Below are 24771 nucleotides of genomic sequence, written 5' to 3' on the forward strand. Positions count from 1 at the left end.
CCTTGTCTCCTGATGCAAAATTAGAGGTTGGAGCTTTCCTGGCCAGGCCAAGCCACACCCAGGATGAAGACAAGATTGGATCAGGGTTTCTTGCATAGTGGCAGAGCCTCCCTGTAACAGAGGAGCCACACCTCATGCTTTTCCCTTGTACAGATTTCAGGCCCACTCAGAAATGGAAGAAAATGAGATTGGCAATACACTGTTCTTACATGCTCTAATGTGTGGGAATAGAAATTACAGCAATGGAGCTAGAGAGGTGGGTCGGCGGTTAAGAGCACTGACCGCTCTTCCACAGGACCTGGGTTCAATTCCCAGCACCCACATGGCAGCTCCCAACTGTCTGTAACTCCTATACTAGGGAATCTGACACCCTCACACAGGCAGAGACAGACATTCAGGCAAAACACCAATGTACATTATGTACAACTAAATGAATTATTAAAAAAAAAAGAGAAGAAATTACAGAAATGTCCTATGGTGGTTGTGTGTGTGTGTGTGTGTGTGTGTGTGTGTGTGTGTGTGTGTCTTTCTCTGTAGCTCTGGTTATCCTGGAACTTAATATGTAGACTAGCCTGGCCTCAAACTCACAGAGACCTACTTGCCTCCACCTAAGATTACAGCCATGCACTGTACAAACGTTTTACTCCTGTACACCATGTGTGCAGTGCCTGTGGAGGCCAGCAGAGGGCATCGCATCCTTGGAACTGTAGTTACAAATGATTGTGAGTAAAACACACTTTAAATGCCATCTGACCTGCAATGCCACTCCCAGACGCACACTCAAGGGAAGGTAAAAATGGTATTCAAACAATAATGTATACACGAATATCCACAGCCCTCTTTCCTGACAGACGGACAAGAGGAAAGAAGGGCTGGTGAGGAGGGATGCAGTGTCCACCACGCACTAGCATGGAACCTGCTCCTAAAGAGGAAGAGGGGCAGCATGGAGACTGAGTACATTTGCTCCCAAGAAAGGCAGACATAGAATGCTATATCTAGAATAAAGGGGTCTAGTCACAGGAAATATACCCAAGAAAGCAAGTCACAGAGACAAAAGGTGAGGAGTGTCCCCAGGCGCTGAGGAATCAGAAACATGGGGGGTGACTATGACCTGGCATTCTGGAAGGAGACAGCAATGATATCATACAACCCTGAACACACTAAGGAGCAACAGCTGTGTGTGCCAGCACCTGTGGGTCCATGCATCCTTGTCCACTCCTATTGGCAGCTACCGTACCAAAGAAGAAGCCACCATAGCTGCCCTGGGGTGAGAGACAGGCTTTGGCTCATTAGCGCAACAAAACTGTTTCTTCTTTTTTTCTTCCTTCCTTCCTTCCTTCCTTCCTTCCTTCCTTCCTTCCTTCCTTCCTTCCTTTCAAGAGGGAGATGCTGCAGAGATTGCTCAATGGTTAAGAGTACTGCCTGTTCTTCTAGAGGTCCTGAGTTCAATTTCTAGCAACCACATGGCGGCTCACAACCATTTGTAATGTGATCTGATGTGCTCTTCCGGCATGTAGGCACACATGCAGACAAGAGCACTCATACCTTAAAAAATAAATAGGTAAATAAAAATTTAAAAAGAGAGAGATTACCAACTGGAAAATCCAATAGAAATGGTTAAAGGCAGCCCTCTCTGGGTTTCCAAGAGAAAGGCATCTCCCATCATGTTCCCCACAGCACTGGTTTTTTTTTTTTTTTTTTTTTTTTTTTTGGTTTGATTTTTCAAAACAGTGTTTTTCTGTATAGCTTTGGAGCCTATGCTGGAACTCACTCTGTAGCCCAGGCTGACCTTGAACTCTTAGAGATTTCCCCCCCTTCCCCGCCTCTGCCTCCTGAGTACTGGGATTAAAGGCGTGTGCTGCCAGCACCTGGCCAGAAATCATTTTCTAAGAGATTATACATTTAGTAACTTTCAAAACTTATGACACAGCTCACAAGTGGAGGGTAAAACACAACTTGCAGGAGTCAGTTCCCTTCTTCCACTGTGTGGGTTCCAAGAACTCCTGTTGTGAAAAGCCACTTTCCCCTACTGAACCATCAGCCAGCCCCATAAACTTTTTTTTTTTTTAAATTTGAGATGGGACTCACTATGCAGCCCTAGCTAGCCTGGAACTCATCTCAGAGAAGTCTGTCTGTCCATCTGCCTCCGGTTTCCATGTGCTGGAATTAAAGACATGTTCAACCACAGTCATTTTTGTTTGGTTTGGAATTGTTTTTTAGACAGGGTCTCTAATATCCCAGGTGCTCAAACTCACTATTCAGTCAAGGTTGACCCTGAACTCCTGATCCTCCTGCCTCCATCTCCTGAGTGCTCAGATTATAGCCATGTGCTACCTACCATACCTACCATGTGTGTGGTCCTGGGGATTGAACTCAGAACTCCTCAGATGAAGAACTCCTCTACCAACTGAGCCATATGCCCAAACCCATCATAAGTTATTTCTCTGAGGATTCCATTCTGCCATATAGCCGGGCACAGCCATCTACTGACATCTATGGCAAACACGGGATGAGCTGCAGGATGTCCAGAACGGGCCACTGGATAAAACTTTGGGCTCAGGGACAACAAAGAAGTGCTTGCTCACTCACATGACGTCCTATATGGAGTGGCTTCTTATACCTGGACACTCCCCCAGGCACAACCCTGCCCCATATGCTTCACTTACCTCGATTTTATCAGTCTTGGCATCCCCCCAGTACAGCTTGCCCTCCTGCAGGTCCAAAGCCAGTCCGTTGGGCCACCCAAGGGAGGTGTTCACCAGGACATGCCGATCTTGCCCATCCAGGTTGGCACATTCAATTTTAGGGTTCTCCCCCCAGTCTGTCCAGTACATGAGGCTAGGGGTAAAAACAAATGACTATGATGGTATCTGTTCTGCCCCTGCTGCACTCCAATTCTGAGGACCACATCTCCTCCAGCCTGCTGGCCAACAGCCTACAGCTTCATTGGAACATCAGGACACCCCCGGGCTCCCAAGCACTGCAGGTTTAGCTTCTTCCCCATAGGAGAGCTCTGGAATTGGCCCTGCACAGGGTTTGGGGCAGTCTTGTCCACAGCATCAGGGAGCAAGACAGTGGGGAGCCTTCTATAAACAGCAGCAAAATTCCCATGCACTCACGATGCATGGCCTGTGCTCAACCCAAGAATGAAGCTGAAGGGCAGCAGAAAGCAGAAGTTTTTGTTTGTTTGTTTGGTTGGTTGGTTGGTTTTGGATTTTGGTTTTTAAGACAGGATACTTTATGTAGCCTTGGCTATTTAGAACTAGCTCTATAGACCAGTTAGGCCATGACCTCACAGAGATCACCTGCCTTTGTCTCCTGAGTGCTGGCACTGAAGTCAAGTGCCAGCATTGCCTGGTGAGGACAGTTTTTGGTTTTTGTTTGATTGGTTTTTTATTAATTTATTTTTTATATTCTAATCCCAGTTCCCCCTCCCTCCTTTATTCCTCCTCCCATCTGCTCCTCAGAGAGGGTAAGGCCTCCCCTAGGAAGTCTACTAAGTCTGTCTCATCATCTCATTGAGGCAGGACCAAGGCACCTCTCCACCTCCACACCCCTGTGTGTAGGCTGGCCAAGGTAACTCTCCATATAGAATGGGCTCCACTAAGTTAGTTTGTGCATTAGAGTTAGAACTTAGACCCACTGCCAGTGGCCTCATATATTGTCCCAGTCACACCATTGTCAATCACCTATATTAAGGGAATCTAGTTTGATCTTATGCAGGTTCCCATTTATCAGAACGGAATCAGTGATCTCTCACTAGCTCAAATCAGCTGATTCTGTGGGTTTCCCCATCACAGTCTTGACTCCTTTGTTCATATTATCCTTTCTCCCTCACTTCAATTGTACTCCAGAAGCTTGGCCCATTATTTAGTTGTGGATTTCTGCATCTGCTTCCATCTGTTTCTGGAAGAGGGTTCAAGCTTCTCTGTGGTTGTGGATTGCAGGTTGGGTATCTTTTGCTTTACGTATGATAGCCACTTATGAGTGAGTACATACTGTATTTGTCTTTCTCGTTTTGAGTTACCTCACTGAGGATAGTTTTTTCTAGTTCTGCCCATTTGCCTGTGAGTTTATGATACAGGACAGAAGTTTAAATGCAAGAAAATCCAGGCCACTCTGGGTTCAGGACAGGGCCTTGTCTCCTGGTCCCCTCTGTCTGAAACACTCTTCCCTGGACTTGGGATCATATACACTTCACTGGCGGCAACATCCCTGGATCCACAGGCTCAGAAGTCACAGGCTGGTAAAGAACCTCATTCCACACCTGAGAACCCTGTGGCCCATGGGGCTGTGGTCTCACTGAGTTCATGGTGGTGTAGCTGGGAGTAGGTCATCTTCCTGACCCTTCACCTGAACTGACCACCGGAGCCCTGCTTCTGAGAACTTCAGTTACCCCAAAGCTCCTTGTATCCATCCTCTTTGGGAACAACACTGCTCTTTGGCCACTACCACAGAGCAAATTCTTCTGCCTACTATTGGGTCCAGGGTCACTGAAGGACTACTGCTGCCTTGAACCTCCCCACACACTCCATTATCAGCGCTGCCCCCAAGGCCCTGCTACTCACCCTCCATCTAGATCTCTACACATAACCCCTCCAACCTCTCTGGCTTACAAGGCCCTACAGGTAGGCAGGATACAGCCCTGGCACCAGCATCAGGAGGCATCTGCAGTACCTGCTAGGTATGCTCCTTCCATAAAAGCAGAAACACACTTGGTACTTACAGTGTTCAAAAGACTGCAGCTGTTACTCCCGACACGGGTTCACACCCTTCATTAAGCAGACTCTTCCTGGCCCCACCCCAGCATCACCCCTAGAGCTTCATGACACTTCTCCCTCAGGGTCTGCTCAGTTAAATTTCTAGCTCAGGAGCGCTCTTCACCACCAGGCACAGATGCTCCGAGGCTCCATGCCTGCCGTGTCCACTTGGCATTTATATGTGTTTCTGGGGACCAAAATGCTCATCTGTACATCAAGCACTTACCTGCTGAGCAATCTCCCAAGCTGTATCCCAGTTCTTTTTTGTTTGTTTTTTAATGTGGATTCTCAGGATCAACTTGGATCTCTACCCTTACAAGACAGGAACCTTACCAACCTTACCATCTCCCAGCCCTCCAGGCTCTCTCACCCACTACTTGATGACCTGGCCCAAACTCCTCAAAGTCAAGGACCAGCTGCCTCGGCAGCACTGGAAGCTTGTCCAAGAAATGTTCTTTACAAATCTGCCCTGCTCACTGACTCTCTGCACATTAACAAGCATAGTCAGGGGTTGGGGTGCTAGGGGATGCTCCAAAGCCCACCTGTAGTCCCAGCCTTACCCCATCACAGGGTGCAACACAATGGCCCGAGGTTCGTCCAGGTCCTCAGATACCAGGATCTTTCGAGAGGTGCCATTGAGGCGAGTCACCTCAATCCGGTCAGTGCCTGTGTCTGTCCAGTAGAGGTTCCGGGCAACCCAGTCCACGGCAATGCCATCAGGATCATTGATCTCAGTGTTCACAAGCGTCTGTGCACCTGACCCATCCAGGTACGCCCTGCGGATAGCCCGCACCTCATCATCTGTCCAGTACACGTAGCCCTCCAGTGGGTCATAGTCGATGGCAATGGCATGCCGGATGTCGCCCACCTGCAGCACTATGTCTGTGAAGTCAGGCGTGTCCAGAGAGATCCTTCTCAGGTCCGTCCTCCGGGCCAGCAGCAGCACTTCCTCAGCCCCTATGGAGACACAAGCAGTGAGGTCAGAGGTCAGTCACTGCGGCTGAGGCAGCATAAGAGCCTAGACTTACAGTGAGGCTATCCACACATGTCTCAGCCAGGCCCTCAGACTACAATAGTGGCTGAGGGGCTCTGTGAGGCTGACGCTGTGTTTTCCTGTTTTACAGAAGGTTAACGCTGAAGCACAGAGAGGCTGAAGAATCAACTAGAAGCCCTCTAGGCAGGCCATCTGGCTTCCACCAGTGTGAGAGCTATTTCTGCTAGTCCTCTTGTCCCTTTCCTGACCACAAGACAGTCTCCGTGAAAAATCCCCCTGGAAGCACAGTGCTCCAGACCCCAACTGCCAGTCCCATTCTCCCCCTCCATCCACTTACAAACAGCTTTAAGCAGGTGCCCCGTCTCATTCTGTCACCCAGTCAAGGACAGAGATCTGCGTCAAGTGACCTGCACCCAGTTCTGGCATACACAATGCTGGACGGAGGGAGCCTGGGTCCAAAGCTCAGACACCCCCTGGACACCTGCTATACAAGCACACAGCACTGACACAAAATGTAAGACTACTTGACACTCCAGGCAACGAGGAGATTAAAGGGCACCTCCAGAGTCTTCTCGCTTGGGCCAGACTCACAAGTTCACCCCTCTGCAGCCAGGATCCAGCATGGCCACTGTGGCCTCTGCAAAGCAGGGCCTTGAGAAAGGCTGCTTTCTAAACAGGGTCTATAGATGGGGTCCCACAGGAGACAGGCAAGGAATACACTTCCAATGTATCTCAGAGGCACTGCTGAATTGTCAAAAGTCAGCTTGACACTCAACACTGAGAACCTGTGGGCAGTAGAGAAGCTGTGACACCTTGGTACCTTAGACTCAGTGCAAAGAGCCTCAGGTACATTAGTAGGAGTGTCCTCCCATATCTCCTTCCAAACATGAGCGAATGTCAGGTTCTATGGCCCTAGAACCATCCCTAAGTGCTCTGGCTGCTTGGGTGAAGCTCAGATCTTCACAGCTTCCTAGACAATGGCTTCTTATGCAAGGCTGGGGAAACTGAGGCACCAGGTGAAGTAGCGAGGCTAACTAGCACTTATGGGAGCCCTAAGTGCCCAACAGCAACAAAGAACCTTGACCCAAATCCAGGCTACTTGAGAAAGGTACATGCTGGGAGGAAAGAGCAGAATTTGAAATTTCTACAGAAATTTCCTCCTCTGGGCTGCATTCCCAACATGTTCTGTTAACCGCTGACCTGCCCTTCAAGGCCCAGGTTACACAGCACCTTCTGAATTTTGGGCCTCTGAACAGGCTCACACTGTGCTCAACCCACAGTCTCACAGGGACTGGTATGGACCCTTTTGTACAATGCTGTGTCCAGAACCTAACATCAAACCAACATGGAGACACACCCCTGGGGCAGAACCCACCTGGTGTGAGCATCTGGCAGGGACCAGTCTCTGGGCTTTTTTCTTCACTGGCCTGGTGATATCTGAGTCACTTTCTGGCTCTACCGCTGAGCCAGATGTCAAGAGGCTTAGTCAACGTGATAGATAAGAGATGGCCAGGAAGGGCCAGAACTGTCAGTTCCTCTATAAGGGACAGACAGTGTGTGCCAACTGTCCCCTGGCTCCCATAGTACTCCCATGGAACACCACACGAAGCACTGATCCCCAGTGGGAACTGACTCTTGTTCCCAAGACCACATCTGAACCTGTTCTGCTAACCCTGTGCCGCCATCCTAATGCAGTCACTTATATGAGGACCATCTTCACATCAGGTATGACTATGCCATGAAGTACGTACGGGGGGGGGGGGGGCTAGTACACAGAGAGGACAAGCTCAAGGGCCACACAGCAACAAGAGATAAGATAAGATCCCTTGAGTCACCTGAGGAGTGAGTACAAGAAATCTGTCATAAGCAATCAGGCCAGTTTAGTCACATCACCAGCATCTATGAATAGATACTTTAGCCCCGGCCTAGACCAGCTATCACCTAGGAAGAGGTGGGAACAACAGATTCATGAGCCTCTTCACCCTTACAGGGTCATAGAGCAGAGACCATGAAGAACAAGACCAACAAAGAACCAGCTATCTCAAACTGCAGCCACAAATCACAACTAGGGAGTAGGGAAGGTGGGGGAAAGGGCTGTGGAGATTGGAGGGGCTGCCCTCCGGCTCAGGAGCCTCTGCCATCACATGGAAGAGTCCTGCAGAGTGTCCCAGAGGACTCCACTCAGGCCCTCACCCTCTGAGAGTTAAGTCAACACAAAGTCCTAAGCAAAAGGGACTCCTCACAGCCACCAGAGAAAGACTGTGAATTAAGTCTCGGCAACTACAGCAATTAGTCATTGCTAAGATAACCCTGGAGCTGTCCAGTGACTCCATCATGATGAGTAGGGGGTTCTCTGGAACCCTGGGGGTGCACAGTGTTTGAGGGATGCCTGGAACAGGGCCACATCTCAGCCACATACCCAAGATGTGAGAGCTGGGTTCAGAACACAAGCTTCCAGGGCTAGTAACAGAAGGCTCTAGCCAAGGTCAGGCCAGCAAAGGGCAGCTGCAGAGGAACCTCTCACTGATGTTTGCCAAGGCTGGTGCCCATGGCTGGCCTCTGAGAAGGTCTTTAAAAAGTGAGGTCATGACAAAAGCCGTAGGGGCGGGCAGGGCAGGCAGGACAGTGCTGGCCATGAAGAGGAGACACCTGCCTAATGCTTGGTTCCTGCAGGGCCAGTAAATGTCGGTTTAAACATCAAGGCGGCAATCAGTTTAGAAACTAAAAGTTTGATCAAGTGCTTGCGTTTTGAAATTACTTTTCTTTCTACTCAGGTGAGGAATGGTAGCAAGGTCCTTACCTGGGCACTGGCAGCCATTGGACCTAGCTATATGGCACCTGGCTTTTCTACTTCCTCTAGGAACACATAGGACACAGGAAGAGAACATTCCCACTGCAGGTCAGGTGTCAGGTACAGGCACAGCCTTCACACCCTAATGTGTGATTTTAACAAGATTATTCTTTCCCAGATCTAGGGGTTCAGAAGCCAAGAGTCTAGGTGCAGCAGGGCCAGCTCTCTCCCTGGGCTCCAAGGGAGGGCCCTTCCTGCCTCCTTCAGCCCTGGTGTTGCCGGAAATACTTGGCGTTCCTTGGTTCATTGCCAATCACTCTGATCCCTGCCTCCAGTTTTGCACATCCAATTGCCCTGTGGCTCTATGGCCTCCTCAGGAGGACACTGCCCTCCCCACCGAGTCTACCATGAGTCTACCATGCCTCAGCTTCATTTGAGTACCTCAAAACATGCACAGTGTTCAAACTCAGCCACACACTAGGTGCATGTAGGAAGCTCCAGGAGGAGGGTCAGGGCCATACTGGAAGGAGGGAAAGCCAAGCAGAAGGGACAGCTGGACAATGACACAGATTTCACTAGGAAGCAGGGGTGAGCAATACAGGCTGTTAAGTACAAGCTGAGTTCAGAGGCCAGAATGGTTTGCTATTGGGGGGGGGGGGCGGTGATGCCTTGGGCTACACTCCACTGAGGGCCTGCCACACACAGTGCACCAAGCAACTCCAAACCCAGCCTGTCCTTAAGGAAGCCACAAGCAAATAGCACACTGTGCATTCAGTAGGATTCCAACCACAGACACAGACAGCGGGAGACTGCCACCCTCAGATAAAAGCCTAGAGGGAAACAGGCTCGAAGGGCCACAGGGCTGTCTGGGGCTCTCTAATAAGGTTGGCAAGTATTTTCCATTAGGGGCCAGGGAGAGAGAGCCAGACATCAAGAGCCTAATCCTGGACAGCACTGAAATGAGAGCGCATGGCTGCACACAAACAAAATCTCACTTATGAACATTGACACCTGAGCTGTGTTGTCACCCCACATGTCACAGATCATAATCCTGATTACTATCCATGTAAAAAAGCAAGCATCATCAGGAGCTTGCAGGCTGTAGGGAAATCTGTGGCGGACCCTGTGGCCCCTGGTGGGGAGTGTTAATCCTTGAAAAGTATGAGTTGGGGCAAGCAAGATGGCACAGTGGGTAAAAAGCACTTGGAAAGCAAGCTGTGTAAATGTGGAAAGAGAGAACAAAGCTGTCCCATGACAGTAGAGGCTGGAGAGATGACTCAGTGGTTGCAAGCACTTGTCTGTGCTCAGTTCCCAGAATCCACATAGCAGATCACAATGATTGGTGACTCCAGTTCTGGGGGTCCTGACGCCATCTTCTGGCCTCCACCATCACTGTACACAAATGGTGCACATACATGCAGGCAAATACTCATACACATGAAATAAAATCTTTTAACAAGAACAAAGATGAGAGGGAGGGAGAGAGGGAGGGGAAGAGGGAGGAGGAAGGGGAAGAGACGGGAGGAGGGAAAGGAAAGGAAAAACAGTCAACAACCATGAAAACAAGTAGCTTTTCTAGTGACACGTTGACTGAGTGGTGGGAAACTATTTGAATTCTAGAGTGTTGCAGCTTTTCCAAGTGTAGGAGCCAGCTCAGGCTTCTTGGACAGCAGCTTCTGCCCCTCTGAGCTCAGCACAGAGCCCAGGAATGGAGGCTGCAGTGCACACAAGATCCACACACAGCCACCAAAGCTCCAGGAAAACAGTAAAAACCCAATACCAAAGAGAACCCGGCCAGGCAATGGTGGCACACACCTTTGATCCCAGTACTCAGGAGGCAGAGACATTTCTCTGTGAGTTAGAGGACAGCCTGGTATACAAAGTGACTTCCAAGACAGTCAGGACTACCCAGAGAAACCCTGTCTCAAAAAAACAAAGGGAGGGAGGGAGGGAGGGAAGGAGGGAGGGAGGGAGGGAGGGAGGGAGGGAGGGAGGGAGGGAGGGAGGGAGGGAGGGAAGTTCATTTTAAATCACAGAGGCCATTCATGGCTCTAGGTGTTAGCCAACACAGAACACCAAGCCCTGGAGAAGTTATTGAGACGTGAAAAAGGCAGAAACCATGGCAGCCAGATGGTTCAGTGGGCGAAATGCCATCAAGCCTAGTGACCTAGCACAATCTTCAGGATCCATGTGATGGAAGAAGAGAACCAACTCCTTTGTGTCGTTCTCTGATCTCCACATGCACACCATGGCACATATACACATACAAAAATAAATAATAAACAAATACCCAATAAAAACTTTTTAGAGAGAAAATGTAGGCCTGCTTCAAGGAGCTGCTTCAAGTAGCTTCATTTAGGCAGGAGGATTCTGGATCATTAAATGCTCCTGTTTACCAGGCTGGAGAGGGTACTCGGCAGTTAAGAGCACTGGCTGCTCTTACAGACCTGGATTTAGTTCCCAGCACGCATGTGGTGGCTCACAAACACCCACAGCTCTAGTTCCAGGGGATCAGACATACTCTTCTGGCCTCTGCAGGCAACAAGGATGTACATGGTACACATATATGCATGAAAAACACTCGTACGCATAAATAATACTTTTTAAATTGCCTTCTGGCTTAATTGGGGATGGGGACAGGTGGCTTAAATGGCTGGAGTCCAGGTGTGAAGGGAAAAACAAGGTAAAAGGTAAAAGGCAGGATGGGACCAAAAAATCACATCCACCACCTAGAGATGTGGCCTCATGGTCTTTAGTGGCCTTTGCTGAAGCCTGGGAGGTAGGTTCACAGGCAACCCACTGGGCATATGAGAACTGAAAAGATCATTTCTCCACAGGAAGAGTTGTTTTTTTTTTTTCCTCTATAACAAGCAAAATAATAATCCATCTTGGGGGTGCTAGGCCCAATTAATACAAAAGAGAAGGCTGGTCCTCCAGGCAGAACCCTGGCCACCTTATAGTCAACCCTCCCACACAGTCCACCACAATCCCAAGGTCACAGGCTGCCCCTGAAGGGCTCCAGCCCCTTAGTGAAGCTCCATCCAGCCTGGGAGGCATCCATGACCCCATGGCTCTGCCCTGCCAACTTCTTTCTCATCAAGAGAGAAAGCTTCGATCTGATGACAACTGAGATCCAGCCCTTCTTCCCATGACTCCTGTCCTGGTCTCCTCAGCTGCCCCCACAGCAGGCAGGGCCTGTTTCTTCCTTACCTCCTAGGCCTAGGACTGGGAGGGCAGCTAGCAGACCTAGCAGGCCTCCATTCACCCTGCCATCTGAAATGAACAGCCTGGCCCTGCAGCTTCCCATCTGGCAGGTAGCCAGATTCTTTTTGTTTAGCAATTGATTAGGTTTCTCCACTGGCCCCTGGGGGGGGGGGGGGTAAGTGGCTAGATAAATGCCAAGACTCCAGCCCAGTACCTTGGCCTGGGAAACCCCACCTAATGACCACAGGGTCACAGGCACAAAGGAAATGGCTAGGCCTGTTAGCTGCAGAAGAGAATACCCCACCATGCTCGGTCTTCATTGTCAGCTTCCCAGGATCTGGAATCACCTAGGAGACACACCTCTGGGTGTGCTGTGTTTACAGAGAGGTTTAACTGAGCAGACCCACCCTGAATGTGGGCAGCACCATTCCCACAGGCAGGGATCTCAGACAGTACACTAAGTCCCAGCACTCACTTTTCCCTGCTTCCTGACTGCAATGTGACAGTGGCCTCACAGCCCCACTGCCATGCTTCCCGCCATAATGGACTCGTGTGCTCCTGAGCGAAAATAAACCCTCCTTTAAGTTGCTTTTATCAGGTGTCTGTCACAGTGACTAAGAGTCTAAAAAAAGCCAGTCTTTCTGGGTCTAGGAACACAGAAGATGTTCTATACACAGCAGTGCCCCCCCTCCCCGTTTTTTTAAGCTTTAGGATGTGTGCATGCATGTGCCCATACAAGTCAGAACAGCATCAGATATCCTAGAGCTGGAGGTAAAGGCTGCTTAGGCATGGGCACTGGGAACTGAACTCAGGTCCTCTGAAAGAGCATGTGACACATGCTTAACCTCTAGCCCCAGCAGTAGTTATTTTTACTGTTGGTCACATGCTGTCCTGTAGCTCCTGGAGCTGGCTAGAGCTTAATGGACAGCTGTGCCCTCTGTATCAGGAGACTGCAGAAGGGAGTCCCAGGCAGGGGGGACAGAAACCACAGGACAGAATTCTTAGTCCCATCTGCAGCTCTGCAGCTCTGAGTGTGTGCTCACTTTTGTACACAGTCCCCCATCTGGGAAGCAAAGCTGATCCAAAGTTTCCCTAAGAAGCTCTGGTAGGAGTGAAGGAAGACAAGGCTGAGAGCTATACCATGGCAGCAGTTTCCACCCTGGGGATACACTATTGCTGTCATTACTTGGTGGCTGGCCAGAGTCCAAATAATTGAATACAGAGCTATATGAAAGTACCACTTTCCCCTCAGGTCTAAGTTGACTTTCAGCAGTTTACATGGTTCAAAGAACTACACACCTGCAATCCTAGCTCTTGAGAAGCAGAGGCAGAAAAATCATCACAAGGTTAAGATCACAATGATCTTATAAACTAAAATAAACAAAACACAGCTTACAGGTTCAGAGGTAGGATCTCAGGTGGCATTCCCAAGTGGATAAAAGCACAAAGAACCCATACTTCATAGGCACAGAGAAAGAATTGAGGCCAGAACCCATACACTCCAATACCCATCATGCTTCTGAGAGTGGTTCAGAGAGGACAAGAGAGACCCCACTTGGTACAGACCCCAGGGATAGCCAGACAACTTGTGCTGCACTTAACAACATATCCCAACTCCTGGGCCCTGACCCTGGTCCAGTAGGATGCTAGAAGTGAGGAAGCTGAATCCATCTGCCCTTCACAGCAGAGATGGGAGCAGAGCACATACAATCCCCCTTAGGGCCTTGGGTGGAGCCAAGAAGATCTAGCATCAAAGCAGGTCTCTGGAGCAATGGGTAGCCAGGCACAGGGAGAGGGTCCAGGCAACATGGCCAGAAGGAACTCACTATCCATTTCCAGGGGACAGGAGGTGCAAGAGGAAACAGGGATTGGAGGCCAGGAGGGGCTGGAACCTACATGCTTTTCTGAAGACAAGCAGGAGGCCCACGTGTCAGCTGAGTACTTTGTGGCTGGCAAGGTTCCTTCTAATTGCTGGAAATCAGAAGTTCAGGGAGTCTCAAGCCAGAGAAAGCAGGGGAACTGGTCCTTTCTCTGGGAGCCCAGGGGCTGTACAGGGCGAGTACCATCCCTACAAACCCAAAATTTTTCTACAAACACGAAGAGTTCACCAGAAGGCCCAGAGCCTGGCTGGAGTTGGGCTTGGGCTACAGAAGAGAGGGAAACAGGAGACAGATAAAGGCACAATGTCAGTCAGTATCATGTTGTTCGTCACAGCCAGGAAGCACCAAGTGGCAGCTGGCACTGTGCCAGCTGTGCCTGACCCCAGGGAAAGTTTTCCTTTCTAAGAAAGTGGTGTTGGCCCATGTCAGGACAGCAGGGAGCTACCTGACTCACAGTGAGATGAATGGGCTGGAGGTTAGCCCAATGGTTAAGAGCACTTGTTCTTACATGGGATCCAGGTTTGCTTCCCAACAACCACATGGAGGCTTACCACTTCCTTAGACATGAGGCATGCATGTGGTACACAGACATACATGCAGGCAAAGCACACAAACACACAAAATAAAAGAAATCATAGTGGGAAGAGAGATAGGAGCCTTGGGGCCTTCTCTGGGTGATGAAAACCCTCTCTAGCTGGATGGCAGTTACACAAATGCATCAACGTCAGAGCAAATCTCACCAGACACTGACAAAAGTGTGTGCTTCTGAAGTAGTTACACCTGGTTACACAGAAACACAACATGATAGCATGCAGGCTTGCCACAGTCTCCATGACTGTGTGATCCAATTTCCTTGCTATTAAAAATTCACAGTCTGTGGTTGAGAACAGCAGCTGCCTTCCGTTTGCAAAGTCAATGCCAATCAAGGCTACAGAGCAGACTCCCCCACAGGACCTCCTTTCTTTTCCCTTTGACCTACTTCCCTGATAAGTGACTAGTCAGCCAGACTCTGGGAACAAACATGCCCATTATTCTTGGCCCTGGCTGAGGGCTGCCTGCCCATCTGGCTAATCTGCCTGGGTAGGTGGGTGGGTAGATGTATGGACAGACAGACATGAGGATCTGTTGTCAAAATATCTGTTGCCCCATCTACCCATCAGACCCAACAGTGAGGCCTCTGGTCTTTCAGCAGCTTCCACCCACCTCCTTTTTGTCCCTGCTCCCAACAGTCAAACATATGTTAAAAGTATGTTGGGGGGGGGGCGCTAGCAAATCCGTGCCCATCCTGTTGCTTGCTAGGCCTTGTCCAGGGGACCCACAGCAGCAGTTCCTGCAGCCAGCTCTACTGCCTGGCCACAGAGTCCTCTGGCTTTGTGATTCGTGACCCTAAGCAGCAGGATGAGTGTGATTAAATAACTGCCCCAAAGTCAGATCAACAGGGTAAGGGGTCCACAAAGAGCAGGACACTGAGACACTGGCGAGAGGGAGCTGCAGGCTTCGGAGGACAGTCAGCAGTGGCGACTCCCAAATAAGGCCCCTGCTACTGCTGTTTTTAGCCCATTCCACATAATTGGAAAAACATGGGGGAAACCAAAGCCAGCTGTTTGTGGAGGCTGCTGGAGGGGGGCGGGGGGCAGGGAGGGAGGCTGGTCCAGGCCAAACACACAGAGCCTCCAGCTTCCCAGAGTTGAGAATCACCCTGATGGGGGAAATCCACAACACAGGCACCCTAGGCCACACGGAGTCCCAGCTGAGCCGGGATGGAGCAGGCTACTTGCTGTGACACCTCTGCTAGTCTCATGAAAGCCACCTCAGAAGAACTGGAGGACAGGAAGCAGAGAACCAGAGGCAAAGGTCATGTTAGACCCAAATGCTCCTGAGCTCAAAGGTCAGGTATGCAGGCTATGCTCACCCAAGCAATGTTTTGTTTTTTAATGTGATGGCACAGGCCTGTAATCCCTGTTCTTGAGAAACAGTGTCAGGAAGAATGAATTTGAGGCCAGCCTGGGCTATATACTGGGTTCCAGGCTAGCCTAGGTGACAGAGGAAGATCCTATCAAAATCCTTCATGGAGCTGGGGAGATGGCTCAATGGGTGCCTTGTTCTGCATGAGAACTGGAGTTTAGATCCCAGCACCCATGTTAAATGCCATGGTAGATGTGGTGGCCCCAAAACATAGGAGGCAGAGAAAGAGTCCCCAGACCAAGTGAGCTATCTAGAGTGGCTGAATCATTAAGCACTGGGTTCAGATGAGGAAGCCAGCCTCAATATATAAGGTAGAGAGAGAGTGAGAAAATCCCTCAATGTCAAATGCTGGCCTCCACGTGCCCACGCTTCTCATTCAATCTCCAGCCATGCTAAGGGGGATACTCCACTCCCTTCACCACTCAGAAGGGAAGAAAGCAGGTCAGGGTCATGAAGGATGCCACTCCACTAGGCAGCTACACAAGCATCTGTCCCTTCTGCACACCCCCCTCCCCAGTTTATGAGTACCTTCCACTCTCCCATTAACTGGGGTCCTGATAGGGTCCCCATTTCAGGCCCTACTTCAAGGGAAACTGGGCTGACTTTTCATTTGCTTAAACTTTCTCATCTCCAACTCCAGAAGTGAAGTCCAGCACTCATACCTGGGGCTCCGACAGCAAGCTGGTAGGAGCAAGGAGCTGTAGCAGCACCTCCCACCTACAGTGAGTGCACCTAAAAGGAGCAGATTCAGCTACACTCCATCACTCCATCCCATCCCATCTCCATCAGGCCAGTAGTTAGCTAGGAAACATATTGTGTCACAAGAGTCCAGTGACAGCCAGGCCCCTGTGCCCTCCCTACATCAACACTGGCCTTGAATCCATAGAATGGGAGTCATACATATTCAGAATGCTCAGGACAGACACCCAAGTTTGTACCAAGTCACCAGCCTGCCTGTCTACTCACAGAGCTCTCTCCAGCCCTGTCACCACCTAACCACGGCATCTACTTGATTCCAGACATTCTGATTGTTCTCTTGGTCTCAAATCAGAGTGTCTGCCTGGTTCCCAGTTCAGGCTCAAATTTGAGTCCAGTTCCTACTACCTGCCTTCAACAGCCAGGCCTCAACCACTCCACAGTGATGCCATCACTCTCTTTCTGCAGATGAAGAAGCCGAAGCACAGGAAAGCTGAATCTGCCTCAAAGAAAACAGCCAAGACATGGACTGAAGCCTAATATGAAGGCTAGAAGAGGCTGACATTTAGGTGCTCTAAGTTAGCCAATGAATTTCCTCACCACCAGTAATAATTTGTATTAGATTCCATCGACCCCGAGTCCCTGGGTGCTATATGCCAATTACTTCCAATGCTCCCTTTGGGAAGGCCAGGACGTCTCCCCAGCACAGCCTTTCTCCAGATCTCCATTCCTGTTGCCCTGTAGATCTGTCCTTTGGGCAGGGCTAGTTACTCATCCAGCTTTCCTATATGGCGCACTGCAGACCAGTTCTCCCCATATGGCCTCAAATGGAAAACACTTGAGATTTTACAGATGCCACAGCCACATGGACATCCCTAGGTACCTGGCCACTCCCAACTGAGTTCCCTTCTCCACCTGACACCTGTGATGATTCCCAAGGCACTAGTAGAAACCCAGAGGCACCACTGTGCCCCTAGCACCTCTGATGTCCCCACTGGTGAGACACCTGCAGGAAGCCTCTGACCACCATGACCTCAAGACCACACCACCAAACATGAGATGACAGGATTTAGTGGTCGCTTTGCTTTGCCTTCCCATAACCAATCAAATCTTCTGTTTTTGCAATCAGTACACAGGGCATCTCACCACACCCTGCAGCATGCAAAACTCTGCTCACAGCTTGCAAAGAACACAGATACAGTGCATGGATGACAGGACATGGCTTGCCATCCTTTACGGTCTAAGACCCCAACCCAACTAAAGCTTGCCTCTCAGGCTCAGAGCCATGGGGTTGTGTAGATAGGTCCTCCAAAGAGATCCTAGGCTCCTCAAGGATAGAACCCATTCTCCCTCACCTCCAGATCCCTCTAAAACATGACACATGAAGAAATACTTTAGAAGCACCTTAAATTTGTAGGCTACATCTTGGGAACAAGCCCTTAATTCTGCTGTTTGTTTTCCTTCTCTGGATGGGATCTTATACAGTCTAGGATAGCCTTCAATTTGCTATGTAGCCAAGGATGACCTTGAACCTTTGATCCCCCTGCCTCCACCTCCTGAGTGCTAATATTATGTGTCCCACCACCAACACACCTGATTTGTTTGGTGCCTTCATGCATGCTTGGCGAGCAGTCTGTCACTACATTCCCAGTCTAATTCTCCACTTTTGATTCTTTCCCCACCTCAGCAGTCTATGAACTTCCCAAGGGATCCAGGATGGAGAGGAAGTCCCCAAGGGAAAACAGTGGGTCCTCAGTCCTGCTCTCATTCAGAACTCTGGGCACACCCTCTATTCCTTAGTCAACCTGACACAAAAACTGGGGTTACCCTGGGAAAAGGGACCATCGACTGAGAAAAATGCTCAACATTGGAGCCCTCCTCCCTAACTGGAATGTCTTTCCCACGTGCCTCCTCTCAAAGCTCCGAGGGTCTATGCAGAAGAGGAGGCAGAAAGACTGCAAGGGTCAGACGTGGTAGAAATGCCAAATGTGGTAGAAATGCCATTTTCCAGACACAGCAGGTCAGACACACACATGAGCAAACAGAGACTGATAGCACACACAGGTTCAAGTCAGACAAAATCCCTGAGCAGAGAAGGAAGTCCCACCCCTAGTTTGGAAGTTATTTGCAACTGATAGCTTCTGGAAGATGGAAAATCTTCAATGGATACAACCAGACTCCAGGGTGGCCTCATGCAGGAGTAGTTGTCCAACACAAACTGGATTCCACGGTTTGTGTGTGCCCTTTTTTTTGGGGGGGGGTGTTTTTGTTTTTTAAGAAAGAGAAAGAATATGCAGTTGGATGGGTAGGGAGGTAGGGAAGACCTGGGAGGAATTAGGGGAAGAGAGAGTATACTATCAAAATATATTATATGAAACTCTCAAAACATAAAAGATTTTGGTTTGGTTTTTTGAGACAGGGTTTCTCTGTGTAGCCCTGGCTATCCTTGAACTCATTATGTAGATCAGGCTGGTCTTAAAATCAGAGATTCAGCTGCCTCTTCTTCCCAAGTGCTGGGACCAAATGCATGAACTATAACCACTCAGCATAAGATTTTAAAAGGAAAAGAAACATGCTTCCATCTGAGGCATTCTATGGGTTATTTTCTTGATTAATGATTGGTGTAGGTGGTTCCATCCCTGGGCAGGTGGTCCTCTGTTACATAAGAAAGCAGGCTGAGCAAGCATAAGAAGCAAGCAGGAAGCAGGGTTCCTCCAGAGCCTCTGCTTCAGTTGCCTTAAGCTCCCACCCTGGTTTCCTTCACTTAGGGATGGACTGTGACACATGACCTGTAGGGGAAATGAACTTTTCCTCCCTACGTTATTTTTGAACATGGTGTCCTAGTCGGTAGAAACCTGACTAGGATACACACCTTTTATCTCATCTGGAAATATCTCCCTCCCTCTGCCGCCCACTTCTCAAGATGGGGGTTCTCTGTGTAGCCCTGGCTGTCCTGTCTCCACCTGTCTCTGCCTCCACCCAGCATCATCTCCCTCCTTTTAATGGACCACCCGAGTAAGGGCATCTGCAACCACAGTGGAAAAATCTGGATTTAGCATACAAAAGTCCACACTGACTACAGGGATGCTCCCAGTCTGTCACACACTTTCACGTGAGTAGGGTGAGACACAAAATGCCTTTTTCCTTTGTGCTTGGCACTCTCCAATGGAGTCTTTCTAGGAGTGTCTTTCACATCTAGTGGAGACAGAATTCTTAGGAAAGTGGCAAATGTGACCTCTGGACATCTGAGTCACTGAGGAACTTGGCTCCCACAGGAAGGGCAGGGCCAGCTGCTCATCCTGATCTCCAACCCCAACAGTATCTACAATCTAAGTCCCACACAACAGTATCTACAATCTAAGTCCCACAGCAGGGACCAGGAAACCCTAAGAGTCACACCCCAAGTCTGAATAGCAGCTAGGGTTGAGCGAGGACATCTCTGCACCCACACACATCGACACCAGAAGACAGCTTTAGGGAGCTGCTTGGACCAGGTGTGGTGGCAGGCAGCCACCTCCCCTGCCTTTCCCTGTGGGAGTGGGACAATGGTGCAGGAAGTAGGCTCTGTCTGAGAAGGAAAAAAGGAGGACCAGCCTCAGGACAGCTGCTTTCCTCCCCTCCTCATGGGACAAACCCCAGCATCAACCCAGAGAATTACCCTCTGATCCCTAACTCATTCCCAAAGCCGGGCAGCATCCTCTGGGTACATGGGTATCAGAAGAGGCTACCAGAGGTACCACAGCAGGAAATGCATTTCCTTGAGATGAGAATGCTATTCACTGTAAGATAATGACAACAGGAACCCTGAAGCATCAAATGTTGAAAAGTGAGGCCTAAGCCAAAAGGTAGCAGGTGTGGGAATCAGAGGGAACTCAGCAGATATGGTGGCACAAGCCTTTAATCCCAACACTCAGGAAGCAGAAACAGGCAGATGTCCATGAATTTGAGGCCAGCCTGGTTTATATAACAAGTTCTAGTACAGCCAGTACTACATAATGAGACCATATCTTAAAAAAGGACAACAAACATAAACATGCCAAGGTGGACAGGGAAAAGTCCCTGAGGCCTCAACCTTACACAAAGAACCATAGGCAACTAAGACACACCAAGAGCAGAAGCCAGTCATCTTTCCCAGGGAAGACTGCACCATTGGGGTCCCACACAAAACAGTCAGTCTAAGTTTATATTTCATACTTTACTGTATAAAGCCACATTATACAGGCTAAGGAAGTTATATTTAAGAATATATGTATGGGGACTGTTCGCAGCTGTAGTCTCTTCTTCACCTCTAACTTCACTCTCCAACATGAAGGCACTGAGCCCAGTGCGCGGCTGCTAGAAGCGGTGTGCTGCCTGTCGGAACGCAGCCTAGCCATCGCGCGGGGCCGCGGCAAGAGCCCGGCTGCGGTGGAGCCGCTTAGCCTCCTGGATGACATGAACCACTGCTACTCGCGCCTGCGGGAACTGGTGCCGGGAGTCCCTCGAGGCACTCAACTTAGCCAGGTGGAAATCCTGCCGCGTGTCATAGACTACATCCTTGACCTGCAGGTGGTCCTGGCAGAGCCTGCGCCTGGACCCCCGGACGGTCCACATCTCCCAATCCAGACAACTGAGCTCACTCCAGAACTTGTGATCTCCAACAACAAGAGGAGCTTTTGCCACTGACCCGGCGGTCCTGGCATCTCCCGAACGCAGGTGCTGGCGCCCGTTCCGCTTGGGACCCTGGGACTCTGGGACCCTCTCCGGCCGGAAGCCCGAGGGCATGGATGAGCCTCGATCTCGCCCAGGCCTCTTCACTTCCCCTAAAATTCTGCCTCAAGGCTGGACCAGGAGCCTGAGGGCAAAGGACTGAACTTGGGTGGCCTGAAAAGCTAGCACTGGTCAGCAGCTGGGCAACGTCACCCTGTCCCCACCCTGACTCCCAAGTCTTAAAAGACTGGCTTTTCCGAGAATAGGGGTGTCGAGAAGGGGGGCGAGTGTGGCTGCCAAGGCAGCATGAGAGCTGGTTTTCTGATGATCTTGGAGAACAGCTCTGCTGCCCTGATTATGAACGCTATAATAGAGTATATAGCTTTTGTACCTTTTTTACAGGAAGGTGACTTTCTGTAATCATGTGATGTATATTAAACTTTTTATAAAAGTTAACATTTTGCATAATAAAAAGAATATATGTATGTACATGTATATGTATGTGTGTATACATGTGTATATACCTACACACACACACACACACACACACACACACACACACGAAAAAGAAAACATGAATTTGAAAGAGAGAAAGGAGTAGTATATGGAAGGGCTCAGAGGAAGGGGGAAATGATATAGTTAGTTATAATCTCAAAAAATATATATTTAAAAAAGAGGAAAACTGGCTCTAGTCAGAAAGAAAACATCCGATAAGGCTGATCTGGGGCCCACGTATGCACAGGGAGGGGCATTAATGGAGAGAAAAGATTCAGGGGAATGAGCCACAAGAAGAAAAATGAACAACGAAGATACAGGAAAGCCAAACCAAACTGCATGTCTGCACTTGTAAGGCCCATGAGTGTGCTCCCAATGGACAATGTGGTACTGGAGAGGAAAGGCAGTCGGGTGCCACACTGCAGGCTGGCGCCCAACAGCAGCCACTAATGCTGCCATCTTTTGATTTTTATAGTTAATAGCTTTTTGTTAAAAACAAGGGACAGCAAACTTTAAGCTGTGACCATACATTGACATGCTGAGCTCTTTGAGAGCACTACTAAGAAGTTAGGACATCGTTTTTTATTTGGTTGGTTTTTTGTTTGTTTGTTTTGTTTTGATGAGACCTCCAAGAATCTCAAGGAGCTAGCAAGTCCATGAATCAAACACAGCCCAGAGCTGACCATGAACCCCAACTCCAGAGGTAGCAATGCTCAGTCTTCAATAAAGCAAGCAGATCCCTATGAAGAGGTCACCATATTTGCTTTGGGGGACACCCAAGATAGCAGCAGCCAGCCCCATCAGGCCGGGACCCATCTGTCCCTGCCAGTACCAGTGTTCTACCTCACCTGCCTTACACGTCTTGCCATTGTCTTGCAACTGCACACCAGTAGGGCAGGCACACGAGTAGAAAGGCTCCCTTGGGGACAGCAGGCACAGGTGGGAGCAGCCACCATTGTCCTCCTCACATCCAGTGTGGACTGGTAGGAAGAAGACAGAATAAAAACAAAGTTGCAGTGTAAGATATGGGATTCCCACCATTTCCAAACGAGCTGGCAACCCAACACCATCCACCCTCTCATGATACCAGAACCCTTCCCCACAGGCTATGCTAGTCCTACCTCACCAATGACCACCCACATGTAGAGCCTTCATCCTTGCCAGCTGTTCTGTAGTGTCTCAGAAACAATCCCAGACCGCCCCTGGAGGGAACATTTTCCCTACTCTGAGCTCCTCCAACAAGAAGACAAACTTTCGCCCACTATGCTTCCAAAGAAACCCTCAGGACCTGCTTATGTGGCAATCCCTGGGGCCCCTGGGTCAGTGGACTCCTGAGCACATGATCCACCTTTTCTTTCTGATCTGCCTGGACTCTGCAGGCTCCATCCACGCTAGGGAACCACATTCAGGCCCTTTTATGGCCAATGCACAGCTGAATCTGACAAAAGGTTCTAGACCCTCCTTCTACCCAATGGAAGTGGGGCTCAGCACCGCTGGAACACTGTCAACTACAAATGGGTTTCCTGCAATTGACCTTTGCCCTCCCAACACTGAGCTGCCACACAGGTAGAAGGGTTCAAGAATCATGATATTCTTGCCCAGATTAGAGAGACCACTTTCCCCCTCATCCTATACTAACTGATGCTTTTCTGCCTTGAGTTCTAAGCCCTAAGTTCAAGCTTTTGTAAAGAACAGTCAGAAATACAAACCCCTGGTCCCCGTGCAACTGGGTAAGTCTAGAACAGGCCCTTTTCATCTCCCACCCAACCCCATAATCTGTCCCATGAGCTCAGCATCACCATCAGTGACTTCTGCTAAGACCCTACCATCTGGGACCCCGGGCTGACAACCAACAGCTCCAAGCTAGGACTCCACTGTGTCTTCACAATGACACTACCTGCTCTAAAAAGCCCAGGCAGCTCTAATGGGACCCTGTCCACCACACTAGCCTGCCTGGACAATCACAGGCAGAAACACCATACATGTATGCACGCATGCATGCAGGAACACACACACACACACACACACACACACACACACTCACTCACTCCTTATTCTAGGCCACCATGTGCATCTCTGAAGAGGTGGCCCCACCCGCACAGGTGCTCCTGCAGGATAGAGGTCTGGTCTTGTCAGGTGGAAATCTCTGCTTACCCATATTCCCCTGCTCCCTACTGCATTGCCTGGACCCACTCAGCCTCACAATGCTCCACTGTTTGACTCTATCCTGCCCCAATGACCTGGTTGAAGAGTTGGGCCCCTCCGTCTACATCTTGTCCTACCTTCACCAGTGATCTGTCTGATTTAGCCTCTCCGACCTCGAGACCTGCCCTGCTCTGCCCTGCCATACCTCCTGCCTGTCCCCTGCCCCACCCACCCCAACCCCCAATGCCTGCTCACACTTACAGGGAGGCTGCCGCTCCGGGCTCAGCACCTGAATGTCCATGGGTGAGTAAAGGGCACTGAGGATCTCTTTCCTCTTCTCCCCTGTCCACTTATTGCAGGCGTGGATAGAGCGGGTCTGCCAGTCCGTCCAGTACAGTGTGTCCCCCGAGAGTGTCAGGGCAAAGGGGTGAGTAAGGCTGCCCTCCACCACCTTCTGCCTGCAGCAGATATGAAAAGGGCAGAGTGGTCAGGAGAAGACCCTGTAGAGCAAGCAGCTCTGCCCCATCCTGGAGGCCCTTGAGCCACAACAGTCCTCACCATGTCTTGACAGAACAAAGGAAAACTGCTGTGAGCACACCCTATGTGGGCCACTCCAGCCAGACCTTCCAGGTGTGCATGGGCACTGCCCACACGGGGCATGCACCACACCTGGAGACAAACAGCTCGTAAAAAGCCTGGGTCCCCAGCCCTGATATGCAAACAGCTTCATGCTAATTCAACCAGATGTGCTCTGACCTGGAGCCACATCAACAGCAGGGAAACATTTTGGTCCCTTGTGCTCAGAATGCCCCTCCCACACAGTGGACATCGTGTTTAATGAGATTATAAACACTGGTGACAGGCGTGGAACTGAACACAGCCAGCAACTTTTGACTGCGTAACGACCATCCCCGATGCAGTAGGCTCTGGCCAGCTATGTGGCCTTGGGAACTCCCCGTCTATCATCATACAGAATGTGGTATAGGGTTACTGTGAATATTAAATGAACTGGTAAATGTCCCTTGGCATGACTGATACTATGGAAGTATTACCACTATCACCATTATATTTACTGGCACTCTCTTATCATAACTCCTTGACCAGGGCTCCTGGGTCAGCAGTGTTTCAGACTCCAGGCCAATCTTTGCAATG

The 24771-nt window shown here is 49.8% G+C and overlaps 1 protein-coding gene and 1 pseudogene across 1 annotated transcript in view; one reads left to right on the top strand and one right to left on the bottom strand.

Moving 5' to 3' along the window:
* The window catches only part of Lrp5 (LDL receptor related protein 5), a 100225-nt gene that overhangs the window by 39942 nt on the left and 35512 nt on the right, over positions 1–24771 (bottom strand). The window contains exons 4-7 of the mRNA XM_051193516.1: positions 23881–24077; positions 22323–22454; positions 5321–5717; positions 2667–2838 (exon numbers count right to left, since the gene is read on the bottom strand). Coding sequence (XP_051049473.1) covers positions 2667–2838; positions 5321–5717; positions 22323–22454; positions 23881–24077 — 898 coding nt within the window. The remainder of the gene's footprint in view (positions 1–2666; positions 2839–5320; positions 5718–22322; positions 22455–23880; positions 24078–24771) is intronic.
* Positions 20582–21435, top strand: LOC127228609 (DNA-binding protein inhibitor ID-3-like; annotated as a pseudogene).

This window comes from Phodopus roborovskii, unplaced genomic scaffold (genome assembly GCF_943737965.1).
Source record: "Phodopus roborovskii unplaced genomic scaffold, PHOROB, whole genome shotgun sequence".
Taxonomy (NCBI): Eukaryota; Metazoa; Chordata; class Mammalia; order Rodentia; family Cricetidae; genus Phodopus; species Phodopus roborovskii.